The following is a 25,006-nucleotide window of genomic DNA, read 5'->3' as shown; positions in this document are numbered from 1 at the left end:
AAAAATTATCCCCCAGAGAAACCGTCAAGGACACCTGTCCCCAGGACTAACATGAACTAGAAACGTGAAGGGCATGGAGGGAGTGGCTCTGCCCCTCTGCTGAGAGATTTAACTAAATGCAAATACGAGCAGCTTCTCAGGGGAATGGCCAGTTATTGATGGGCTTTCCGGCAAAAATACCCATGGCTATTTTTCTTTATTTAACTTGAGAAAAGTATCCCCAGGTTCACCTAGAAGGCTAACCAAGTGCTCAGAAAGCTTTATGAGACATTAAAATACAACTTTTAAAAAAGTGATTCAGGAGGGTGATACTGATTTTGTACAGCACAGTGGAACACAAAGTATGTAAAAAGATAATATATAGTAAGAGGAAATCAGTGGTGGGGGAGACACGGTATTTCAAAAAGGAAATAGAACAGTCCCTCAAGTATTTTTTCCCTTAAGTATTTAAGGAAAAAGTCCCTTTGATTTCCTACACTATATATTTACTATTCTTAAGATACTAAAAATAAACCTTGGTGGGAGGGAGATTTCCCATTGATGGATATTTCCTTTGATCTATAGCCCCTTCTACTACACAAGCAAGCGTATTTCTGAGATGCAAAGAAAAATCACAGTAAACCTAAATGTTGCCCTTATCCTTTTGCTGTGAATATAATAATTAATCAGGAACCTACCCAGACTGCAACAGGGCTGCCCAGCAGCCCGTAAGGGACAGATACACCTTTCTGGAGGCAGTGAACTAGTCAGAGAAAAGTAACAGGTCATATGAAAAGGAACTGCCCTTCCAAAGATGGTCCTAGCATTCAGATTCTGGCCAAGGGACTTAGAAAGATAAAATAAATAAATTTCTGGTTCTCAATGAGACTCCAGAGAAAAATGTGATCATAGTAGAAGAGCAGTCTATGGGGGAAAAACAGCAGTCTGAGGACAGTGAAGGACATTTGGGATGAAAAACATTATTGCCAAATTAACGCTTAGTGGAGCTAAGGCAGGAGGGAGGTGATTTCTGGCAACTAAATTGAGAATTAGAACACCAGCTCAAGGTTGGGCACCTACGAGGCTCAGTCTGTGAAGTGTCTGCCTTCAACTCAGGTCATGATCCAAGCATCCTGGAATCAAGCTCTGTTTCGGGCTCCCTACTCAGCGGGGAGCCTGTTTCTCTTTCATTCTCAAAATAAATAAATAAAATCTTAAGGAAAACACACACACACACACACACACACACACACACACACACCAGTCCAAGGGATTTTTCTAGAACTCAAGAAAAAGATAAGGATATGAAAATTACAAAAGGAGATAAAGAATTGATACAAGCAAGTAGGGCAGAGGCACAACACCAGTCAGAGAAATGAGAGAAGCATCCCTGAGAGGACCAATTGAGGCTTTATTTCACTAAGATGTGGGGAGTGTTAGTTGGGTGAAGACCCAGAACAAATTCCCAGCAGCCAGACTAGAGTTGGGGGAGAGGTCTAGAATATGGAAGAGAATCCTCTCTGCGGTGCCAGCAGACCCAACAGGAAAACATTTCTTATACTTGTTAAAAAAGAGTTCATACACATAATAAAAAGACCATGAGTTTGAACAAGTGGTTCACAACCACAGAAATCCATGTCTAATAAGTAATAAAAATCACATAAATAATCTTAAATGCAAATTTTATTTTTAAAGATTTTATTTATTTATGAGAGACAGAGAGGCAGAGACATAGGTAGAGGGAGAAACAGGCTCCCTGTAGGGAGCCCAACATGGGATCCCAGGCAGCAGGGATCATACCCTGAGCCTAAGGCAGAGATGCTCAACCACGGAGCCATCCAGGCATCCCTCAAATGCAAATTTTAAACCACAAAAAGTTCCTGCAGATTGGCAAAGATGTTTCTAAATGAGTAATCCCAGCACTAGCCAGTATGCAGTAAAATGGGTTCTCCTACCATGCTGGTGGTGCTCTCCCCTTATTTAGAATTTCCAAAAAGCAGTTTAGCAAGATGTAGCAAAAAAAAAAAAAAAAGAAAGAAAAAAAAAAAAAGTTCAAGCCACTCATTTTTCTAATTATCTTAATAATGCATCTAAAAATTGCAACTAAGATGTACAAAGATGCTCACAATATATCAATTCAAGTACATTATGTATCTCATATTAGCCATTAAGAGTGATATTTTCAAGAGTGCTAATAGCCAACAAGAATGCTTATGATATAATCTAAATAAAGAAGATACCAAAGTGGAATTTACATTATATGAAGAAAAACATAAAAGAAAAAGACAGTTAACCAAAGTATAAACAATAGTAATTTCTTGGATGTGTTTTGTTCTGTAAACTTTTCAGTATACTGAAGTATTTCTAGAAAGTGCATTCATTTTAAACTTATTTTCTGTGTTTATAAAACATGTATATGATAGAAGTTACGTTGCTATAAGGCTTATGGTAACTTTGTGCCATCCCTCCCTTACCCCTGATTCTTAGTTCCCAAAGCAGTCATATTTGACTTTTTTCAGCAGTTTTCTCTAGTATGTGTCTCCCTAGTTTTATATAATAATCTTACCCTGTGTTTCTCAATTTTTCAGATTTAGATATTATCTGTTGCCTTCCAATTATGAAAGATGAAGATTTAGCTCTCTCACACCTCTACCCTCACACTCACACTTCATCTTCCACCACGTGCTCCCAAATTGACTGGCTCACAACTCTAGGCTAAAGTAATATTGTTGACATTTATGTCTGTGTAAATGTCATTAATTTAGCCACGTAGTATACACTATGATTGCAGCACATCTCGAATAAACTTTGGTTCTTCCTAGAGTTAATAATTGCCTCATTTATTTGTTTCCTTATGTTCCTTATACCTATCACTAGTTCAGTTCCAAATTTTCCAAAAGATCTTCAACCCTCCTCTTAGTGTATACAGAGACTCGTCACATAATCTGTCACATTTTCTTTCTGCTCATACCCTTCCTGGGGTCCTCTGGCCCCTGTCTGGACGGTGAGCTCGCTGTGCTCCTACAGGGTTGTCCTCTGGGATTTCCCTGCCCTGTTTCCCTGGGGATTCCCTTCGCCTCCCCTGGTGTGGAAGGATCTTGGATTTCTCAGATCCTGTGCCTTCTTTTTTTGGTTTACTCCTATTCTGGTGGAGTGCATCCTCCAGCATCTTTCTGAGAAAGGATCGATGGGAGATACAGTTTCTGAGACCTTGCATATATGAACACAACTTTATTCCACCCTCCAGTTCAGAGATCAGTAAACTACAGCCCATGGGCCAACTCTTGTCCACAGTTTGTTTTCCTTCTTTCTGTGAGCTAACAGTGGGTTTTTGGTTTTGGTTTTTTTACATTTTAAAAGAATTGTTTAAAAAAGGGGTGTTTGGGGGGGGGGGAGATCCTGGGTGGCTCAGTGGTTTAGCGCCTGCCTTCAGCCCAGGGCATGATTCTGGAGTCCTGGGATTGAGTCTCGCATGGGCTTCCTGCATGGAGCCTGCTTCTCCCTCTGCCTTTTGTCTCTGCCCCTCTCTGTCTCTCATGAATAAATAAAATCTTAAAAAAGGAGGGGGGGAACAGGGAGGAGGTTGATACTTGACAAAGACTGTAGGCGACTCACAAAGCCTAAACTATTTGCTGTCTCTCTTTTAATAGATAAAGTTTGCTGATCCCTGTTCTAATTGTTCGGTTGTTTGGCTGAATACAGAATTCTAGGTTGGAAATAATTTCTCTTTGACAATGTGAAGGCTTTGCTCCACTGTCTTCCGGATCCCAGAATTGCTGTTGAGAAATCCAGTTCTATTCTGCATCCCAGTCCTGTGTGTTGGACCTCTGGTTGTTGTTTTTTTTTTTTTTTTTTTTTTTCCCGCCCCTCCCCCCCCCTCCGAAACCTTTGGAATCTTTTCTTTAAACCTGATGGTCTGAAGTTTTCTGATGGTTGTGCACTCTCTTTCCTTCAAAGTGCTGAGCTGTCAGAGGATATTCAGCTCTGAAAAGTTAAGCCCTTCTAGTCTGGGAAAACATTATTTCTGTGATGTTTTCCTCCTCCTTTTCTCTTCCAAGAATTTCTGTATTACTTAGCTGTTGGACCTCCTGGGTCAGTCCTCCAGTTTTGTCTTATTGGCACATAATTTCCTCAAATTGACCTTCTGATTCTTCCACAAACTTACTTTATTGCTGCTGTCATCCACCAGAATGTTATGTCCATGAGGACGGAACTCGGTCTGCTTCGTCATCGTTGTATGTCCCCAGCACCTCGCATACTTAGTACCTGGCATGGAACGGGCAGTTGGTAAATACTGTTGAATGAGTGGATGGATATTTTTCAATTTCTAAAAGCTTCTTCCTGTTTTCTGATTGCCCCTTTTAAAGCATCCCATTCATGTTTCACGGATGGGCTTATCTATCCTCCTGACAATAGGATTTGGAGATTTTTGAAATTTCCTTTTGTTCTCTGCATCGACTGCCTTTGTGCAGTATATGCTGGTGGTGGTGGTTTGGGGCTCTTTTTCATGGTTAGCACCTTTCTAAAATTTGTCTCTTCTTAGGCTATCTGCTCATATTCACAGATCAGGCCCTAAATGCTGGCTGGAAGCTTTGAGTAGGTGGGTGAAGCTGGCGGGCCTCATGGCCATATGCTCAGGCCCTGGTTCCAAGACCCCTAAATGTGAGGTAGGTGTCTTCTCTGTCTACTCTGGAAGTCAAAAATTTATCCTTCTGTCTAAAGGATGGTACTTTTCCCTCCTCTCACCTGTGCTGGTCTCCAGGAGGCAAGAGTCTCTCCGGTCCAACCTCAGCAGAAAGCAGACATCCAGCCTCTGCCAGGATGGGGGAATAGGTAGGATCTAAGGGCGCTTTAGGCAAACTCTGAACTGGTCCTCCTGTGTTCAGGCCCTCTGGCACCCCCTTCTCCAGTTCCAGAGGTACTCAGCACTGCTGCCATGCAAGGCACCTTGCCTCTCCCCTCCTTTGCTGCCTGCACACTCCGCTTGCTCGGTTCACCATTGTGCATTGTCTCTATAGCTTCCCAAATTGTGTTGAGCTTTCCCATCCATCGTTGTCTCTTTTCCTACTCTTTTTGCCCTTGTGATTTCATATGTATTGTATTCCTTCATTGCCATTTTATTAGAACAGAGGTGGAGATAAATAAGGAATTCTATCCACCATGTTCAACTCACAGCCATATATCGCTATGGTAACCCCAAAGGACAGGATAGCTTCATCCTAAGAGATGTGCTGGTCAGGTTACCCAGCATTAAAAGTCAGGTTCACATCCTTGGAGAGCTATCTGTCTCATGGGAAAGATGAACGGATCTTTACAAATGCTATAGTGGAGGTGTGTCTGGGCAGCAGTGGGGCCACCGGAGAAGTACCTGCGTCTACATAGGGAGAAGGGGGTCCTGTGAGAAGAGACACAGGGACTGTGGGAAAGTGAAGAGCCTTGAGCTCATGACCATTTGGAGGGCAAGGAGTTTTAGCCCAGATTGTTGTAGCACCCAGGAGAGGACAGTCAATAAAAATAACAAAGCACTGATCTCTCCTTATACCACCCGCCCTGTGAAGAGGAGCTAAACCATCTAAGGCGACACCTGAGTATCCAAGATGCCTGACAGAGCTGCCTGGAGGGCCGCCTGGTGCCAGCCAGAGATTAATGTGAAAGTTAAACATACGTAAATTGCCCAAGAAAGTGAGCATTCTACAGAAGTTGGCCTCTACTTTTTCTAAAGTGGGGGGGAAAAGATCATATTCCATGCATGATCTAGGACTCAGATATACAAAAATAGAACTTACTTTGCTTTCTAGAACACTCACCTTGCTCTTAAGCCACCATTTCCATGAATGGTAAAAAACAAACAAACAAACAAAAAGGTTGCCACTTCAAGATACCTCCTGATCTTAAACTCCTTGTTATAGGTCAATTTTTAATCAAATTAATCTTTTACTGCCTATGTCCCCAAAAGTGAATTAAGCATCATAGGTGGTCTGTCATCCTGGCATCTGAAAAAGGGACATCTGGCCCTGAATGCCCTCCAGCTGAGAGACGTGCCCTGGACCTTGGGCACTGGCCTCTATCCTCTCTGCCTCCGCTACAGAAGTCTCCCCAGCCTCTCCTGACTATGGCATCACCGCACCTGTCTGGGCCCATGCCTGGGCTCTCCCTGGTTCTAACACCACCACTGTCCTTGGCTTTGCACTGTACACCCTGTACCCCTGCCAGCCACCTCGCCCCTCCCCCCAAAGTAGCCCAGCTGACTGTCCACCCTCAGCCTCTCGTGCTCCTCCTCTCAAAGAGCTTTGGGCATTTTCTTTGCATGTCTGCCACTCCCCGCTGAAGGCAGGGGAGGGGATGTTTCCTGAAGCCCTCTCTGCCCGTACATGTCACGCTGCCATTTCTGAGTTGATGCTGTACTGCTGTACTGACACGGAGCACGATGGACCCCCCTCAAACTACAAGTGGGAAGCAAAATACCAGCCCACCTGCTCTGCAGTTTCCAGAATTCACTAAGCCTCTTAACTATGCCGTCCCCCACCCAACACACACAAGGTTTAGTCTCTGAAGGGTAAGAGGGTGTAGGGAGCAGGTCTCGACTTGGGTCTAAATTCTTGGCCACCACTAACCTTTTCTACCAGGTTCTTCCCTATGCCTACTGCTCATTCCTCCCCGCAACCCCACCTTTGATCCAGAAGGGGCTTTTCCTTTCATTTTCATATTCTGTCCTTACCACTCTGTGGATTTTAGTAAAACTGTGTGCTCTGACTCCCCAGACTCTGATTCTTGATATTTTTCAGGGCTAACTTTTAAAACTTAAATCAACAAACCCTGATTCTTACAAACGAAAGGTTTAACCTTCAACAGTGTTCCTCTGAAATGAGTTTTAGGAGCCAGTTCTGGAAGTCAAAAGAGGAACATCTTTCCTTATTCTCATCCCCCTGGTACAGTGGATGGCTCAGCCTCCAGGAAGGAGGGGCCCAGGGCAACCAGGTTCACCAGGGCTGGAAAAAAAAGCATCAGAGAACTCTCAGCTTCCCCGCGAGTGTGGGAGTGGTGGTGGTGGGGGCGGGGGTGATGTCAGGCTGCCTTCTTTGGATCAACTCTCCCACTAAAACAAAAATAAATGGTGAGTAGAACATTTTTAAACCTCACTGTTAAAGCCAAAAGGTGGGGATGTCTCAGACCAGCTGAGAGACAAACCTCTACAACCAACCAGGGAGGGAAGTAAGTAAGCAGGCTATTAGACCGTCAGAGCCCCTGATGCCCTGTGGGCACCTGCCAGTACTGCTCACTTAAGCTTTGAATCAGTGGCCATACAAGCCAAGAGAGAAAGAATTCAATGGCTAGAGCCTATAAACATTGGGGAGCAGGTGTTGTGGTCTTTCACTGCATCTATATCTTTGGGGTAAATCCCCACCAGTGCAATTGCTGGGTCGTAGGGCAGGTCTATTTTTAACTGTTTGAGGAACCTCCACACAGTTTTCCAGAGTGGCTGCACCAGTTCACATTCCCACCAACAGTACAAGAGGCTCCCCTTTCTCCCATCCTCTCCAACAATCGGAGAAGGACAGTCATCACATGGTTTCACTCATACGGGGAATATAAAAAATAGTGAAAGGGATCATAGGGGAAAGGAAAGAAAATGAGTGAGAAAAATCAGAGAGGGTGACAAAACAGGAGAGACTCCTAACTCTGGAAAACAAACAAAGGGGTAGTGGAAGGGGAGGTGGGTGGGGGTCGGGGGACTGAGTGACAGGCACTGAGGGGGCACTTGATGGGATGAGCACTGGGTGTTATACTATATGTTGGCAAATCAAACTCCAATAAAAAAATATATACAAAAAAAAATATATATATATATACAGAAAAACAAAGGCTAGAGCATTCCCAGGCTGAGGGGCCTGGTGGGTAATTTCCCCTATCTTAAGCTGGTCCTCCCAAGGAGCTACACTCTCAGGGTATAGATCTTACCCCTTCTTCCCCTAATCCTAGTGGACTGCAGAGAAGCCTTAGTACCAAGTCAAGCTTAAGAAGAAAAAGGCAAGGATAAATTATCAATGGGAAGAAATGGCCGCACATCAGGCTTTGCTCAGATTTGCAGCCCCTTGCCTGAATTAGTCAAAAAGAAGCTTAAGTCGACAATCTCATTTAAGGTCATCCGTGACTTTTAATAACTCCAGGGACCTGGGAAACACAAACATGAAGCCTCTCTGGAGGAGGGCATATCTGTTTTACACCTGGGGGAGCCCCCCTACCCCCTACAAATGATTAATCAGGGGCGTTGACTGGCAAGTAGTCAAAAATAACACAAAAATCACACCATCGTTTCAAGAGTTGCAGAGAAAACATTCGATAAAATTCATTTATGGCAAAAGCTCCTAAACTGGAAATATCTGGGAATGTCTCTTAAAGTAACATATTTGTCAGGATAGACCAGGTTAGTCTACCATAACAAATCCCCCAATTTCAAGAGCTTAGCACATTAAAGAACTTTTCTCTCTCATCAGATAAATCCCACGTATATCCTGAAGAGCTGCAGGGCAATTCCCTGCCCAGCTGTGTCTCAGGAATCCTAGTAAGCCCCACCCATGGCTTTGCTTCCTTAATTATAGCTTTCAGATTCACTATAAAAGAGTTGGAGGGTCAGCAGAGTTTTTATGGCCAAGTTTAGATGGGGTATACATCACTTCCACCCACATCCCATTGACTTACAGCTCAGTGAGATCACATAAACCCAACCTAATTTCAAGAACAGATATATTAGCTTCCTATGTGCCCAGAAAGAGGGAGAAAGAGTTTTAATGAACACATGGCATGGTCTTTGCTACAACTGAAAAAGGAGATCTACAGAAAACTTGCAGCAGATATCGTATGCAATTCTGAAACTCAAAAGCTTTTCCTCTGATAGTGGCAATAAGGCAAAGAGGCCTGCTAACACCACCTCTATCCGGCATATGCGAGAGGTCTTCAGTGGTGTAGTGAGAAAAACAAAAGCTAGGGATGCCTGGGTGGCTCAGTGGTTGAGCGTTTGCCTTCGGCTCAGGTCGTGGTCCTAGAGTCCCTGGATCGAGTCCCACATTGGGCTCCCTGCATGGAGCCTCCTTCTGCCTCTCTCTCTCTCTGTCTCTCATGAATAAATAAAGTATTTTTAAAAAAAGAAAGAAAAACAAAATCCAGGGATTGGAAATGTGGCAAATTTTCAGTATTTTCAGATAGTACATTTTGAACAGAAGATTCAAAAGACTATACAGATAAACAATTAGAATAAGAGGGCTTAGCAAGGTTACTAGACATGCATCCAAGATGCTTAAATCCTATTTCTATATATTGGCAACAAATATAATGAAAAACTTTTTAAGCTGTTATTTATTCATTCATGAGAGACACAAAGAGGCAGAGACATAGGCAGAGGGAGAAGCAGGCTCCCCATGGGGAGTCCAATGTGGGACTCTATCCCAGGACCCCCGGATCACAACCTGAGCCGAAGGCAGACCCTCAAACACTGAATCACCCAGGTGCCCCATAAAAAAGATTTTTTAAATGCCATTTATAGTGGCATCCAAAAAATCAAGTGTCTAGGAATAAATCTTACAAAAGATGTTTAAGTCCTCTACAAGAAAAACTGTAAAGCTTTATCTAAATATATTTAAGGAAATCTAAACAAGTGGAAAGATATACCGTGCTTGTGGATTATTAAAAGGCTAAAAATTGTAAAGACATGAGTCCTCCCTAAATTGAATTATAAATTCAGTTCGATTCCTATTGAAATTTCTCGGGGTAGGGCAGGGACAAGGGGTAGTGTTTCATTTGTGGAATCTGACAAGCTTGTTGTAAAATTTATACGGAAAATACAAAAAGTCAAGAATTGCCAAGACAGTCTTGAAGAAGAACCAGGTGGGAGGATTTGCTTAACCAGATATCAAGATGTGTAATAAAGCTATATAAAGCAAAGTACAAGGACAGGCAAATAGGACAATGGAACAGGAGAGTAGAGAAGCAGGCCCTTGCACAGATGAAAACTGGGTGTTCGACACAGGTGGCAGTGCACCAGCAGGGTGGATGGGGTCTTCTTGGTAAACACTGCTGGAATAATTGACTATCCAAATGAAAAATAACTTAATAGGATTCACATTGTGCACAAAGACCCAAACGTGAAAAAACAAAACTATAAACCTTTTATGAGATAATATAGGAAAATGTCTTCATAATACAAAATGCCCTAGCAATAAAGGAAAAAACTAATAACCCAACCCAACTACATTAAAATTAAGAACTTTCGTTTTCTTTTTTTCATTTTCAAAGGATTCCATAAAAAAGAAATAAGACAAGCCATAAAACAAGAGGGTATTTATGATTCACATAACCAACAAAAGGCTATAGTATTTGGAATATATAAAGAACTCTACAAATCAATGATAAAAAAGCAGACAACACAAAATATGGGCAAAAGATTTGAATAGGCGCTTCAAAAAAATTTAAGCTTGAATGTTTAATAATATGTATGAATAAATAAATGCTCAGCCTCATTAGTAAGCAGGAAAATGAACTTTAAAACAATGAGATATAACTACATATGTATCAAATTGGGAGATCCTGACCATAACCTTGTATGGCATGGCATGGGGCAAACGAAACTCTCATACATCCCTGGTTGGAGGGTAAATAGCTACAACCACTTTGGAAAACTGTCCAGCATTATCTAGTAAAGATGCAATCACACCTACCCTACGACCTAGCAGATCCACTCTTAGGTGTGTGTCCTAAGAAATGCATGCCTGTGTGCACAGGGAGACTTGTGGAAAAGTGTCCATAGAGGCACTGTTTTTAATTGTCCAAAGCCAGACTCAAACCAAGTCTGTCAACAGTAAAAGAATTCAATTATTTAGTATATAATCTTGCAATGGAAGGCTATGCAGCAATAAAACTGGTTGGAATTTTATTTACATAAAGTGAAAAAGGCTAAACAAAAATATTCAGTATGATTCCATTTATAAAAGTTTCAGAAGGTAAATGAATCTGTTTTTTTAAGGCTACATAAATACATGGTAAAGCTATAAGGGAAAGAATTAATTTTATAAAAGTAAGAATGATTAACTTCCGTCAGAGTGGGACCTGTGGTAGGGAACATCTGGTGTGCCAGAAGTGCTTATATCTTAATCTAGGTGATGATGAAAGCAGGATATACTTTATAACTATCAGGCCATATGTGTTTTGTGTTCATTTATGTGCATATTTTATAATTTTAAAAAATATATCATATACTTAAAATATCATCTTACTATATAAGGATTCCCTAATAGGTCTCCTTAGCACAAGGTCCCGCCCAGCATGTATGATCCCATTTCACATTCAGGAAAACTGAAGTGCAAATGATTAAGTATTTTATTTTTCCAGATAGGTTGGTAATTGCCTCGGGTGGACTAGAGAGTGATGAAGCTGGAGCCCCCACCCAAGGCTCTTGGAGTCCTGTTCTACTCTTTCCTGGTTCTCCGTGGCTTTCCACAATGTCACCCTAGCTCCAAACTTAAAGCGTCCCATTCTCCAGTCCCTGAGCCATACAGCATCACTTACCTACACAACACACGTCTTTCCCAAAGTAGGCCTTCCCATGCCTCCTAGAGCCACCACTTCCCATCTCCTTCCCACCTCCCACCTACCTGGTCCATGCTCACCCCATCTCTTCATCTTTGATTCACAAGCCCCCTGTTGGGACTAAGAAACTGCATCTAACTATCATCCCAGACCTGATTAGAGGAGGTAGTGCCTCTGTTAAGTCCTATGCAGGAGGACGTCATGATGTTCCTCCAGCATATTCTTACCCTAACTGTCCACACTGCTATCTAGGAGTCTTGTCTGGCCACATCCTCACAGCCTTGCTCTCCAAAGTATGACTCTGTGCTGTAGAAAGCTGGAGAAGCATGCGGCCCCTGAGGGAGCTGGCCTACCAGGGGAGAATGCCTGGTCTGCTCCCACTCGGGATGAGGCACAGAGAGTTCTGCGCCTGCCTGGATTCAGGCCACCAGGCAGTCAGTGTCGGCACATACCACACCACTGCTCTCCTTTGCCTAGGACTGTACCAGGTGATCGGCGGTATCATCTCCCCTGTCAACGACAACTACAGGAAGAAAGACCTCGTGTCTGCCCACCACCGGGTGGCCATGGCCCGGCTGGCCCTGCAGACGTCCGACTGGGTCCGGGTGGACCCCTGGGAGAGTGAGCAGGTGCAGTGGATGGAGACAGTGAAGGTGCTGAGGTAATAGTGGACATGCTTGTGCGTGATGACCAGCGGCTGTGGGACACATCTGCAGAGCCCAGTGGGTGGAAGTAGGGACCAGGTATTAAGTGGGGCTTCAGCCAGGCTTTCTCAGCCAAAATCCCAGAAGTGCTTCCTCTCAGAGGGAGAGCGACCAACAGACACACTCTCAAAGAGGTCCTGAGTATAAAAATCACAACCCACTGACTGCCCTTCAGGACGCACTTTCTGGAAACACCCAATCTTGTTTCAGAGGGCTCCAGTGATGCCACCTAGTAGCTGTGAGGCTAGACACTTATGATCTCTGAGACGTATTTCTCACTTGCAAAATGGGGACAATAAAACCTAATGAGGGTTTTTTTGTTTTGTTTTGTTTTGTTTTATGTAAAGAACTTCCCTGACCCAGATGTCCCGGAAGACTGTTCAGTAAGTGGGACACATCATTGACTAGTTTGAAACCTGCATCTACATAATAAGCCATCTTTTCTAATTGTACAAATCCTGGGTTCTGTAAATCTAAACTTTTATGTGAAATAGGAAAAAAGGCTATAAATCTAGAAAGTTGCTCAGGATATTTTTTTTTTTTTCCTTTTGTAACTGTTTTTAGCATCCAGCATAGGTAAATTGCTGTTTCAAAGCCCTGGGAGCACTGGATTTTGGGACAGCGGGTCACTGATGTGTGTCTGACGTGTGTCTGAGAGCTGGTCCTGGGAGTTTGCTGGAGAAGCAGGAAGCCCCACCCAGCCTGGCTATCAAGGGGGACAGGGAGGTGGGCCTGCCTGTCACTAGTAACAGCCATCTCTGCTGGAAGGGATTGCAAATGGAGGGTGTGTCTTTTATCTATTTGGAAGCACTAAGATTGTCAGGAAATAGGAAGCACAAGGGACAGGGTCAAATAATTGGCAGGCCTGTTCACCATAAATCTATTTAGGTCTTCATTTTTTACTCTGCTTCAGAGTCACTTGGTTGAAAACTTTTAGTCAAGGTAAACATTTAGTTACATATCCTGGTTCTGATACTTTGCCTTTTTCTTGGGAAAGAACCAGCTAGAACCATTCAGCAATTCAGTGCTGCTTCAGAACCTACTGCCAAATTAAACGAAGAGCAAATATGAAATAATTGTTAGGATATATGCTCTTTTTTTAACATAAAGCATAAATTTATACCTAGATCATCCCTTCAGAACAAGCAGTATAAAAAAATTTTTTTAATTAAAAAAATTAAAAAAAAAAAAAGAACAAGCAGTATAGCCAGCTCTCATCTCTGGAGGATAGCAGAGGGAAATACTAAAAAAAAAAAAAAAAAAAAAAAAAAGAGTAGATAATCCAGCAAATCATTTAGCTTTAACATGTAGTCACAGAGACGCTTCCCTCCTCGACCCTGTGAAGGGCAGTATGGCTTAGGGCCCAGATTTTGGAGACCAGTTTACTAGCTCAGTGACTTGATAGAAGTGAGTTAGCCTCTCTGAGCCTCAGTTCCTCACCTAATAAGACGGGGATGACACTGCCTACCTCTCTGGGGTACTGTGTGAATTAAATGGGACGATGTGGGCAAAATACCTAGTTTATGGTAGGTGCTTAATAATGTTAGCTACCTTCCCTGCATCCCTAACACTGGCCCGTAATTTATCTTCAACACACATAAGCCATTCCTGGATAAATAGCAACTGACCACAGAACTACATAATATTGTCACTCCTTCTGCTGCAAAATGCAGGTATGAGCTAAGATTTTATGGAACATATTCTTTTTCTTTTTTTTTTTCTTTTTTTTTTTCTTTTTTTAATTTATTTATGATAGTCACAGAGAGAGAGAGAGAGAGAGGCAGACACACAGGCAGAGGGAGAAGCAGGCTCCATGCACCGGGAGCCCGACGTGGGATTCGATCCCGGGTCTCCAGGATCGCGCCCTGGGCCAAAGGCAGGCGCTAAACCGCTGCGCCACCCAGGGATCCCCTTTTTCTTTTTTTTTTTACTCTGTTCTTTAGTCCAGTGCTTTTCAGCCCTGGCTGCACACTGAATCACCTAGGGAGCTTTCAAAAGTACCAAACCCCAAGAGTTGTCCCAGAGACCAGGATGTATGTCATCAGTCTGGGGTGGGGCACTGGAATATTTAAGGGCCCCCTGGTGATTCTAATGTGTGGGCAGGATTGAGGCCACAGCCTCAGTCACGAAGTAGGTTAATCAGGTTTATGATCACTACCAAGATCCATCCAAACTAGTGGACCTTAGCTGTAGGAATCACCTGGGAAGCTTTTTTAAAATGCTCATCCCCCTGCCCCAACCCAGGCCCTCAGAGATTAAGATTTTTTGGTGGGGTCTAGGCAGGAGTATTTTTTTAGAAGGTCTCCAAATGATATATTTTGTACAGCCAGGGTTGAAAATTCACTGATATAAATAGACAACACAGTTTTTATCAGATAGCTGATTACATTTTTTTCCCCCAATATTTAGAGCGTGCTTCATTAGGAAATTTGATTGCTCATGTTTTCCTACAATTACTAAAAACAGTTTTTTTTTTAAAGATTGAAAATCTGGTCATTATAAAGTTAGGTGATTTTAGAAGCATAGGAGAAATCACCTTTTGCTCCATTTAGTATCTTCCTGATAGAGTCAACTGTGAATTTACATAGTGACGTCACTATGATGGAAGTTCATAGGGTTCATTGAGGATTCTTTTCTCTCCTTATTGGGCTTCTTATTTTTACTCTAATTTTTTTTTAATCTAGGTCAGCTTTCAAGCTTTTAGGACATTTGATAACTTCTTTTGCTCACCTTCTCCCCATGTTGTAGGGGGAGGTCCTTAGTCACAATGCCATTTGATGTGGTCCATCATCATCAACATCACTACTGTCATCTCTGGTGCCCCTTTGCAAGCATGATCTTGTGCTATCCTCGTTTTATAGATGAAGAAACAGGTTCAGAGAGGCTAAGTTAATCACAGTCACAAAACAAATAAGCTAGTGGTGGAGCCCAATCTGACTCTGAAGCTATGCTTATGGTCATCTTCAAACCAATGATCTATGGGTGGGGACACAATGGGACTGACTTTGTTCCTGCCACAATGACTCTCTAATCGGGCATCCATGGAGACCTGTGGGGCTGCAGAGGACACAGAGAATGAGGTCCCAGGGTCAGCCCTCAGGCCCAGGGCCCGGCACCCCAGAGCACCACTCAGGCAGGCAACAAGAGGAAGCCATGGCCACTGCCCACACAGGCAGAGTAGAGGTCTGTGAGGAAAATAATTATTCATATGTCAGAGTTCAGAGATCATATTCAAGGTAGGGTCAACTTGAACTAGGAGCTTCAAGGTAAGTAAAATAAGATGACAGTCACCACCACCTTTACTGATCACTATTGTATGGCAAGCTTTTTCAGGTAGGTAATATCTAGTCACCTCAACAACTCTGAAAAGTAGGTGAATTTAGTCCCACTTTACAGATGGGGAAGTGAAGGCTCTTAAAGGATCAGTAACATCCATAGAGTCCTAGCGTTAGAAAGTAGAGGTGAGACTCATGCCAACTTCAGTCTGATGGGCGATTCCAGACCAACTCAGGAGTGAATCCTCAGACTTGAAGCTTACCAAAACCAAAGCAGACAATAACAGAGACACAGAGTCCAGCTAGGCCCTAAGAAGACTCAACTGAGTCTCCGAGATCATCAGGAAGGACCTTGGACCAGAATTAAACGTATTTATTTGTCTACTCCTTCCATCATTCCTGACTTTAGGTAAGCAGTTCCTGAGGATTAAGAACATAAGAATGAATGAAATGGGCTCAGCGTTCACAGGCGAACAGCCAGTGTTGATTGGGCACTCTCTGTGGATGGGCCAGTGCTAAGCCTCTTCATGAATCCAAGGCGCGGCTCACAGGGGTGGGTGCAGTCATCTCCCCCCTCCCCGCCCCATTCTACAGACTGGAGGCAGATTGCTTAGGGAACCCACCAAGATTCCACAGCTACTAGTTGGAAGCAGAATTCCAAGCAAGCAGTCTAATTCTAAAGCTCCACCTTTACGCTGTGCCTTCCCCTAGTGATAATCAGCACCGAGCTGCTAGGCCAGCGTCTGGCAGGCTAGAAGCGCTCTCTCTCACGGTCTGGTGATGCTCCGCAGAGAGACGGTCAGCATTAACTTCCATGATGACCAACAAACAGATGAGGTCACTGAGGCTCTGAGAGTGTCAGGGACTCATCCAAGGTCATACAAGCAAGAAAATCTAAACTCGAACCCCCCCGCCTCCCCAGTCTGGCTTCAAAGCACCTGTTTTCCCACCAGGCACTTTCTCCTCCCAAACACAGCTCTCATAAATATATATAATCTTGCATTGATACAACGTGTTTGATCAGCTATGTCTTGATTTGCACGCTGGTTGCTAAAGCTGGTTGCTAAAGACGCCAGGCATGCTGAGCTGGTGTAAGTCCAATCAGATCTGAAATGCGAACACAAAATGAGACCGTCCTGCACACTGCTCAGTGCGCTCTGCGTAACTCCTTCAGTCCTCATGACCACCCACGAGAGATCACTATTCCTCGTTACCATGCACAGGGAGACCTGTTGGTCAGGGTCACCCAGCTGGCCCGTGGGGTGCTGGGATGCAGCCCAGGCCGTGTGACTCTAAGCCAGATTCTTAGTCTTCACCCTGTGCAGTTCTGAATGGCAGTTTATGACAAGAGTGAGCTGTGGGCCAACACTGTGCCAGTGCATACTGCACAGTAGCTCATTTACCTTCACAAAAGCCTAAAAGGCAGGCGTTGTTATATCCTGGCTTTACAAATGACAGTGTCTATTTTGAACTCCGGTCTGATTCTAATAGCCTGTGTCCTCAGTCCCCACCCAGCTTTTAAGTGAGGTATTGAAAAACAGTGTTTAAAAAGTAGAAATATGCTCACTTCCCCCCTTTCACTGAAGCTCACAGAAGGCAGTGGATGGTCAGGACCCACTCACATCTGCTTCCCACCCAAGCACCTGGCACAGGCATGGCACCTAGTAGGCCTTCCACGAATATGTGTGGAACCAGCTACCTACCCAAAAGGGGCAAAAGCAGGCTGAGACTTCAACACTGAGACCCCTGGGTGGCTTTGGGGGATGGACATGCCCTGAGCCTGTGTGTTTGCAATGCAGGCATCATCACAGTGAACTGCTCAGATCTCTGCCCCAAACGGAAGGCCTGGACCATGGCAGGGCTGGCTCGACAGCCCGGACAGGTGGGTGCAGACCCTCTTGTCCCTGAGAGGGAAGACATGTCAGGGATCTACCCCCCACCCTCCTTCCCCGGGACCAACTCCCAAGCACGGCTAAGGATTCTGAGGCTCCCCTGGGTGTGGTGACCCTTCCCAGATTGAAAGGTCAAATTAAACCCTTGGCCACCATCCCTTGTAAATCATTATGCTGATTTAGGATTTTCTGCCCCAAAGGAGTTTACCTACCCTTGTGACTTGTGCTTGTGACAAGGATTACAGTCAAGGCAACACGGGGATAAACTGGTGAGTGGTGCTGAGTCCTTTTAAAAGCCTCAGCCTTTCTGAGTACAGATGTGCTGCTCTAACACTTAAAACTGCAAGAACGATACTTGTGGCCATGTTCCTCAAAGGCTTACTCAGAAGAGGAAACCTATTTTTAGGGGAATTTCAGATATGGATTGTCCTATCAGTTTGTAACCCTGGGTCTCTACCCGGTTGTCAACTCCTGGTATTTGATAGAACCTTGTCAGTTGTGACTTCAAAGCATCCTCCCTCTCTAATGGCAGCCCTGGTCCTAGGGGTCAAATGCATAGGCCCCTCATGCAAACAAAGAGAAGCACCTGATGATGGAAGGGCCAGATGTGGAGTGAGTAGGGAATCCCTGGCCCCGCTGGGCTGAGTGCCCAGCAGACCCATCTTGGGGTTTCCTACTGTCCAGTCTCCCAACCATGGGTGGTGGGACACTAGTTCCAGATCAGAAGGGCTCAGGAATGTCACAGTTAAACCAACCTAAAATGGCTTCTTTCCTGCAGGACTTTTCAGAGCCTTTACTATGATCACGTGCATTGCGACTATAAGGAAGAGAACTAGCTCGTCACCATTATCACTTTTTGGTCATGGGACCCTTTTCAACACACACTGGCGCCACCCTGCACCTTCTCCCCACCCCCGGAACGCAGACTGGGAAATGCTCTTCTAAAAGAAATAGAAAATGCCACCAACCTCTAAAGGTTGCATGCCCCAGTCCCCAAATGCTGGTCAAAGGATCACTCACAGCAGAATCACCTGTGAGGGGTCTAATAATTCTCAGGCCACACCCCAGACCTCCTACTAGAGTAGGAGTCTAAGAAAGGAGGAGTTACAGCTTCTCCTGTGTCCTCAGCTTTACAGTGTTCATTGTATTCCTCTGGTCTGTCTGCCTCTCTCCACCCCCACTCCCACCCCCACCCCCAACCCCCGGTGGGAGCACAGGCAGTGTTAATTGTCAGCCTCCGTCTTCTTTCAGAAGCCTCTCTGGCTCAGCAACTACTCCTACCAGAGTCAAGAGACACTGGCTGAGCACCTCCCCAGGCCAGGCTCTGGACTCAGGTGGAAAACAAAGCCCGCCTCACATCTGACCTTAGGCTAGAGACAGGCTGCGAATGGTGGGGAGTCCAGGCATGGACTGGAGAAGCTGCCCTGGAGGAGGAGACACTAGTACCAAGACTCATGGGATCAGTAGGTTATCTGGGGTTAGAGGCCTTTCCGGGCAGAAGGGCAGCTGAGCAAGGCACAAAGGCAGGAAACAGCATGGGTGCCTGACATTCCTTGCTGCGGTGGAATGCTAGAGCTTCCAGTGACAGGCAGAGGACCCTCTAGTGACATGGGCAGGATGCCACGCGGAAGCTTCCAGCCTCTCCTGCTCCAACTCTCTGCACATACTTCCAGAATCCTGTCTCCGCTCTTTCAGGACTGCTCCTCCACCCCTTCCCTTTGACTCCCTTTTTGAAAAACCTCTCTCTCCTGTTAGGCCCAGGTTGGACCCATCGTCCCTGTGAAACCAGGCTGCTTTCATTGGAGATGGGCTCTCCCCCTCCCGACACCAAAGCACACCCACATTCTTTTCAAATATACTTTTCTAGGCGCTACTCTGCTTGGCCCTATGGAATTTGTTCTTTCTGCCCTTTATTGCTATTCAGACAGTAAGTCCTGCTCATCTTCTCCCCTAAAGTAACTGTTAAAAAAGGATGTTTATGTTGAATGAAAAGTGGGCTTTTCAGTTTACCAAAATATCAGGGGCTTTAAAAATGTTCACGTCCTTTGCTTGATAGATTCCCCTTCTAGGAATCGGACTGTGGAAATAATTAGAAATTGGGACAAAGATTTACGTAGAAAGATGTTCATCAGAGCAGTTTTTATAATGGCAGAAAATAAAAGCAACCTCCATGTTTAACTGTAAGGGAATGTTTAAATTATGCTGTATACATAGGATGAACAATTGACAAAAAGGTTTTCGGAGAAAGACTTATGAGGTAAGTGGGAAAAAAATCAGGATATGAAAAAAAATCAGGATAAGAAAGGCTTATGAAGTGGGGGAAAAAAATCAAGATATATATATAAAAACATGCAAATATACTTGCACATCTATCTGCATGTCTAAATCAATGGAAAAAAAAACCAAAATACACAAAAGTATTGATAGTTTTCAGGAGAAGCAGAATTGTTTTCTACCTTAAGTACATATTATCCATATATTTTATAAGCGACACAGAATTCACATTTGTAATGGGGGTGGGGTGGGGACTAGAACAATTAACCAAAGGAAGGTGGATTCCCTCAGCATAAATCTGGCTTCTGATGAGGTGGCTTGTGTGTTATTAGCGACATATTTGTGAAGGACCATTTTGTGTGCTGTGGGTTTTATTGTGTGCTCTTCTGTGGGACTACAGATTACGGGCTGAGCTCAGCACTTTCTGGCAGCCAGAGCCCGGCTTTGCCCCGCACTCCCATGATTTGTGGGTCTCCTTAGGCTGACCCCGTGCCGCAGACTGCCAAGTCCTGGGCTGCTCGGGTGTGACACCTTGGATGGCTGAGGCCTCAGTCTGTCCTCTAACAGCCGGACGGTGTCTGTCTTTTGTGCAGGTGGTCCCTGGCCTTGGCTGATGAGGCTGAGCACAGCTCGGCAACCTTCAGAGGATTCCCTTTCCACACAACCAGAGCAAGCACACCCCCCCCCCCCCCATTCCATCTCATGTCAATTGTTCCGCGGTGGCCTTGTCTGCTTAACTTGGGCGCCGCCCTTTGGTACCTAGCTTCAGCTCTGCTGTCCGGCTTACCCAGAAATCCCACAACTCCCAAGTGTGTCTGCACGGCCATGGCCATACCCTGCACTGGGCCCCAGATTCACACTGCATTCCCTTTCCCTCGGGTCACTCAGTTCCCACAACCTCCACAGGAGGCCATCCCTATCTGACAGCACAAGGAAACCCGCCCATCTGCTAGAACTCTCCCAGGCTTCCAGCAGATCTGGAACTGGAACCCAGGGCTGACTGACCTCAGGGCTGGTGTTCTCGATATAAAGAGTCAGGTCACCTGGACATCCTAAGAAAAGGGTACTGGTGGCACTTCTCTCACTTTGCACGTAAATCTCTGCTTTGTCTGCTTTTCAAAGCCCATGGCTGTTCCAAGAAAGCACACTGCCCCAGAATGCCCACAGACATCTGATTTATGTCACTACATCGTGGTTAGGACGAATCAAATTGGCAGCCTTTATTCAACACCTCAGACTTATGGACTTTGGATCTGGACAGTCAGTCACTCAATCCGAAGAGTCTGTAGCAGTGATGTGAATGGATTGGAGAGAGATATGTAAGGGTCTCTGAGGGCCTGCCCAGACTTCGAGTCTAAGGCACATGTTGCCAGAAGAAGTGATTACCCCACAGACATGCCTTTGATTTGGGGAATGGGAAGGTGTGGGCACTTGTCCCCTGAAGGCAAGAGCTCAGGGTGAATTGTATTCCTGTCACTGTTAATAAATCAAACTGTGTGTAATATCAAAGCCAGTGTGTGGAAATTGCCCCCACAAAAATCCACTGAGATAAGAAGGGATTGTCTTCTGTTCCTTGACCTGTGGGAATGGGGGGTGGTGGTGGTGGGAAGGTGTGCTCCAGGCCTCTAAAGGCCCTACAATTAAATGCCCATCATTTAACCTCCCCCATAGAAGAGCACATGAAAAATCACCCACTTGTTTAAAAGGTCAAAAGATGGTCACCTGCTATATTACAGTGGTTGAATAAATAAGAAATTGGAGTAGAAACTCAGATGCAAAATAATCCAAATCTGCAGATGTTGTGAGCAATGGGACCAGCCCAACGTAGTGAGAAGTGTGAGTTATTGAACAATTTTTAAACTTAGTTTTATTGACTTTAAAAATATTCCCTAAGTGTTGAGTGGATGTGTCGATGAACGGGTTAGTGGATAAGCAGGTAGGTGGATAGACGGAAGTTAACACCTATCACACTTATTCTGTCCCAAGCACTCTTCTAAGTACTTTATAAGCTCATTCAATTCTAAAAATAATCCTATGAGATAAGTACTGTTAGTATCCTTGTTTTAAAGTTGAGGTCACACAGGTGTTGAATGGCAGAGCCAGGATTTGAATCTAAGGTGCCTGGTTTTAAAGTCCTAGTTCTTCACCATGGAGAATTCATGAATGCACGCGTCAGTGAGATGTTTCAGTATCCTTTCATTACACTGATATTCTGCAGCTAGAGTGTTTGAAAAGTCTGCTCTCTGTAATTATATCTGCTCCTTCAAGATTAGGAAACAAGGCCAGTGTTTCATGGATGGGGACACTGAGGCCCAGAGAAGGATGGATCTTGGCTCCAGCCCCACAGCAGCCTGTGGCCAACCGCGGCAGGAATTCAGACCTCTCTGTGGCCCCTCCAGTTTCTCACTTTCTATTCCACAGCCGGTCTGATGCTCCCTTGCATACTCCTCTCTCTGACCTGTATCCAGATTCCTTCCAAGGTTGCACAGTAGAAGAGCCTCAACTGACCATTTACATCTGCTCTCTCCCCAACAGGAGGTATCCCCAGAGACCCTCCCCACTGAGGTTTCACGGTGGCTGAGAGCTGCCAGCACTCTAGGAACACAGCCTTTGCCACTTACTGAAGCAGGAATCACCTTCCAGAAGGACCAGAGATCCTTTGGTTTTCCCCTGTCCACATTAGCCCATTCAGAGGGCCATGAACTTGAACAGTGCCAGGAAAATCCTGGAAGGGCCTCTAGGTTCTGATGCACATACAGTTCCCGCCAGCAGGAGGCAGCAGAGCTCAGCAGTTACAAATACCCCACCCCGAGGCTGGCTGGCGGGTTTGAATCCTGCCTCCACCTAGACGGGTGACCTCAAGCAGGTCACTAGTCCTCTCCAGGCCCGTTTCCCTCTCCACAGACGAGTGACGCCTCCCTCATGAAATTGTTCTGAGGATCAAATGAGATTAAACCCATAAAGCGCTTAGCAATGGTGCTCACAGCGAGCACCCAGCAAACGTTAGGCATCCTTTTATCACCGCAACCATCATTCTGTTAGAACAAATGCCAAAGGATTAGCCACATTGATCAGTTGTTCTAGAGCTTTGCTATATTGAAAACAGATGAAAAGGTCACTAGATGTTGATTATCCGAAGAACCTTTATGACGAGTTTTTACTTATAAGAAGTACCAGGTGTTAGGGCTGAAATAGATTTTGACAAAGGTGGTGACTTGCCTGAGGCCCACAGCTCGTTAGTACCTCGGATTCCACAACCTTACCTTCTATCAGAAGGTTCACAGCCGTCTCTGGACCGCCGTGCCGTGGGGTCCAGCCACCGCAGACACACTTGATATAACACTAGAGGGGAGTAAAAGGAAAGCTGTTGTGTATTTCCTGATATTTGCCAATATCAAAAGATTAAGTCATTACTTACAATAGTATATGTCCCTGAAGCACCTTCAGATTGACTTGCACGCTTTTTCCTCTTTCAGTCATGAACACACAGACATGGAGCTCCCAGTACATTCCAAGAAAAGCAGCTTGTGCAATTTTAAAACGGAATATGATGCTGTCTTTACTGGCCGTGACCCTTCTCTAACCTTGTCGGGATCCACCCTTGTTTTTCCAGCTGGGCCTGAGCTGAAGCTCCTCTGCGGGGCAGATGTCCTGAAGACCTTCCAGACCCCCAACCTCTGGAAAGACGCGCACATCCAGGAAATAGTGGAGAAGTTTGGCATAGTGTGTGTGAGCCGGACAGGTCACAACCCAAAGGAATACATCTCGGGCTCGCCCATCCTGCACAGGTACCGGCACAACATTCACCTGGCCAGGGAGCCCGTGCAGAATGAGCTCAGCTCCACGTACGTCCGGCAGGCCTTGAGCCAAGGGCACAGCGTGAAGTACCTGCTCCCAGATGCTGTCATCGCCTACATCAAGGACCACAACCTCTACACCAGGGACAGCTCCAGAAAAGGCAGTAGCACCCAGAGGAACAAAGGAAAGCCAAGCTGGGGAGAGCCAGCCCCTCCTCCACGGAGCTCCTCCTAAGGGCAGTTAGGGTCTCGGCTCTTTCTTTCTTTCTTTCCCACTTTTCCTTCCTTTTATCTAGGCAATCCGTTTATTTCAGAGGCGTCTCTGTCCCAGGAAGAGATACCTTCTTTTGGGAGAAGCAGGTGCGTACATCTCAAGAATGGACATTTACCAAAGAGGCTAACATGGCACGACAGGTCACCAGAACTAGACCACAGCTCTCGGAACCTCTCGCTGCAGAGGCCTCCTTATTCGATAAATGGGGACTTGGGCACGCGCACTGAAGGCAGTTCTGCGCAAGGCAGGGCCCCCTGAGGGTCAGATCAGAACTGCCCACACGCGCTTTTTAACTAGGACCAGATGCAGCATGCTGGTCTTGATTGGAGAGCCTTGACAGGATGCTAATTACCAAACAGTGGGCTTTGTCAACGCCTTGTTCCAGCAAAATAATACTAATTGAGGAGTCAAAAATTTGGAAGCAGCTCTTTGCCAATTTACATTGAATCTTCCCTCAAGAACCACCGTCTGCCTAGGCTGTAGATAAAATTTAAACTAAAATCTTTCTAAGGAGCGGCCCTCAAGCAATATTTTTGATACAGCAGATATTCTTAACACGACTTTTTTAAAATATATAAATACCAGGGCTCCTGATTTCCAGGTTTCTAAAAAAGGAACTGAGGTAAAACAGATGCCTTGACTATTTTAGAGGATCTTTTTTGAATGTTTTATGACCGCCTGCCTGTTTGAATATTGGCAAAGGGATAAATAATAAATTGACATCAAAAAATACTAATGAAAAGTTTCTCTTTTTTCTTCCTTTGTTATATTATTAATGCCCGATGTACCAGCTGTTGCTCTTCTTTTTAGCTACCCCATGAAATTTGCTACTGTTCCAATGGAACTGACATGAATTTAAAAGTTTCTATTTCCGGGTACCAGCAGTGGAGGAAGCAGGTGCTTCTCAGCACCTTGCAAAGAGTGCTCTAATCTGAAGCTGTGGGTCGATGGCTCTGTTCAGGTGGGCCCTAAAGGATGAGCAGAGGAGCCCACAGGTGTTCAGGATTTGTTATTCCAGGCCTGCTTAAGAACAGGTTTTAATTAGCCTAATTCTGTTGGAATTTATTCTTTACACTTGCTGACCAAATAACTGCATGCACTCAGAATTTGCTTCTCCAGACTTTTACTTTGATTCACCCTTGCTATAGCTGTGTAGTCACGCAGAAAAACACGCACTGAAGGCCAGTCAGGAGGACACTAATACCTCCCCAAACATACTCCAGTGTTTGTG

At 44.9% G+C, this 25,006-nt stretch overlaps 1 protein-coding gene across 11 annotated transcripts in view; it reads left to right on the top strand.

The window, feature by feature from the left end:
• Positions 1-24,511, top strand: part of NMNAT3 (nicotinamide nucleotide adenylyltransferase 3) — a 114,524-nt gene extending 90,013 nt beyond the window's left edge. For 6 of the 11 annotated variants that reach the window (XM_038571041.1, XM_038571040.1, XM_038571043.1 and 3 more), the window contains 5 exons: positions 4,702-4,812; positions 12,037-12,220; positions 12,611-12,646; positions 17,338-17,420; positions 23,318-24,511. In XM_038571041.1, coding sequence (XP_038426969.1) covers positions 4,702-4,812; positions 12,037-12,220; positions 12,611-12,646; positions 17,338-17,420; positions 23,318-23,736 — 833 coding nt within the window. In that variant the 3' untranslated portion in view covers positions 23,737-24,511. The remainder of the gene's footprint in view (positions 1-4,701; positions 4,813-12,036; positions 12,221-12,610; positions 12,647-17,337; positions 17,421-23,317) is intronic. The other 5 variants (XM_038571047.1, XM_038571046.1, XM_038571045.1 and 2 more) reach the window with 4 other exon arrangements.
• The last annotated feature ends 495 nt before the right edge of the window (positions 24,512-25,006 follow it).

Source organism: Canis lupus, chromosome 23, assembly GCF_011100685.1.
Source record: "Canis lupus familiaris isolate Mischka breed German Shepherd chromosome 23, alternate assembly UU_Cfam_GSD_1.0, whole genome shotgun sequence".
Classification (NCBI taxonomy): Eukaryota; Metazoa; Chordata; class Mammalia; order Carnivora; family Canidae; genus Canis; species Canis lupus.
Note: the sequence above shows the minus strand (reverse complement) of the source record. Positions and strands in the feature narration are given on the sequence as shown.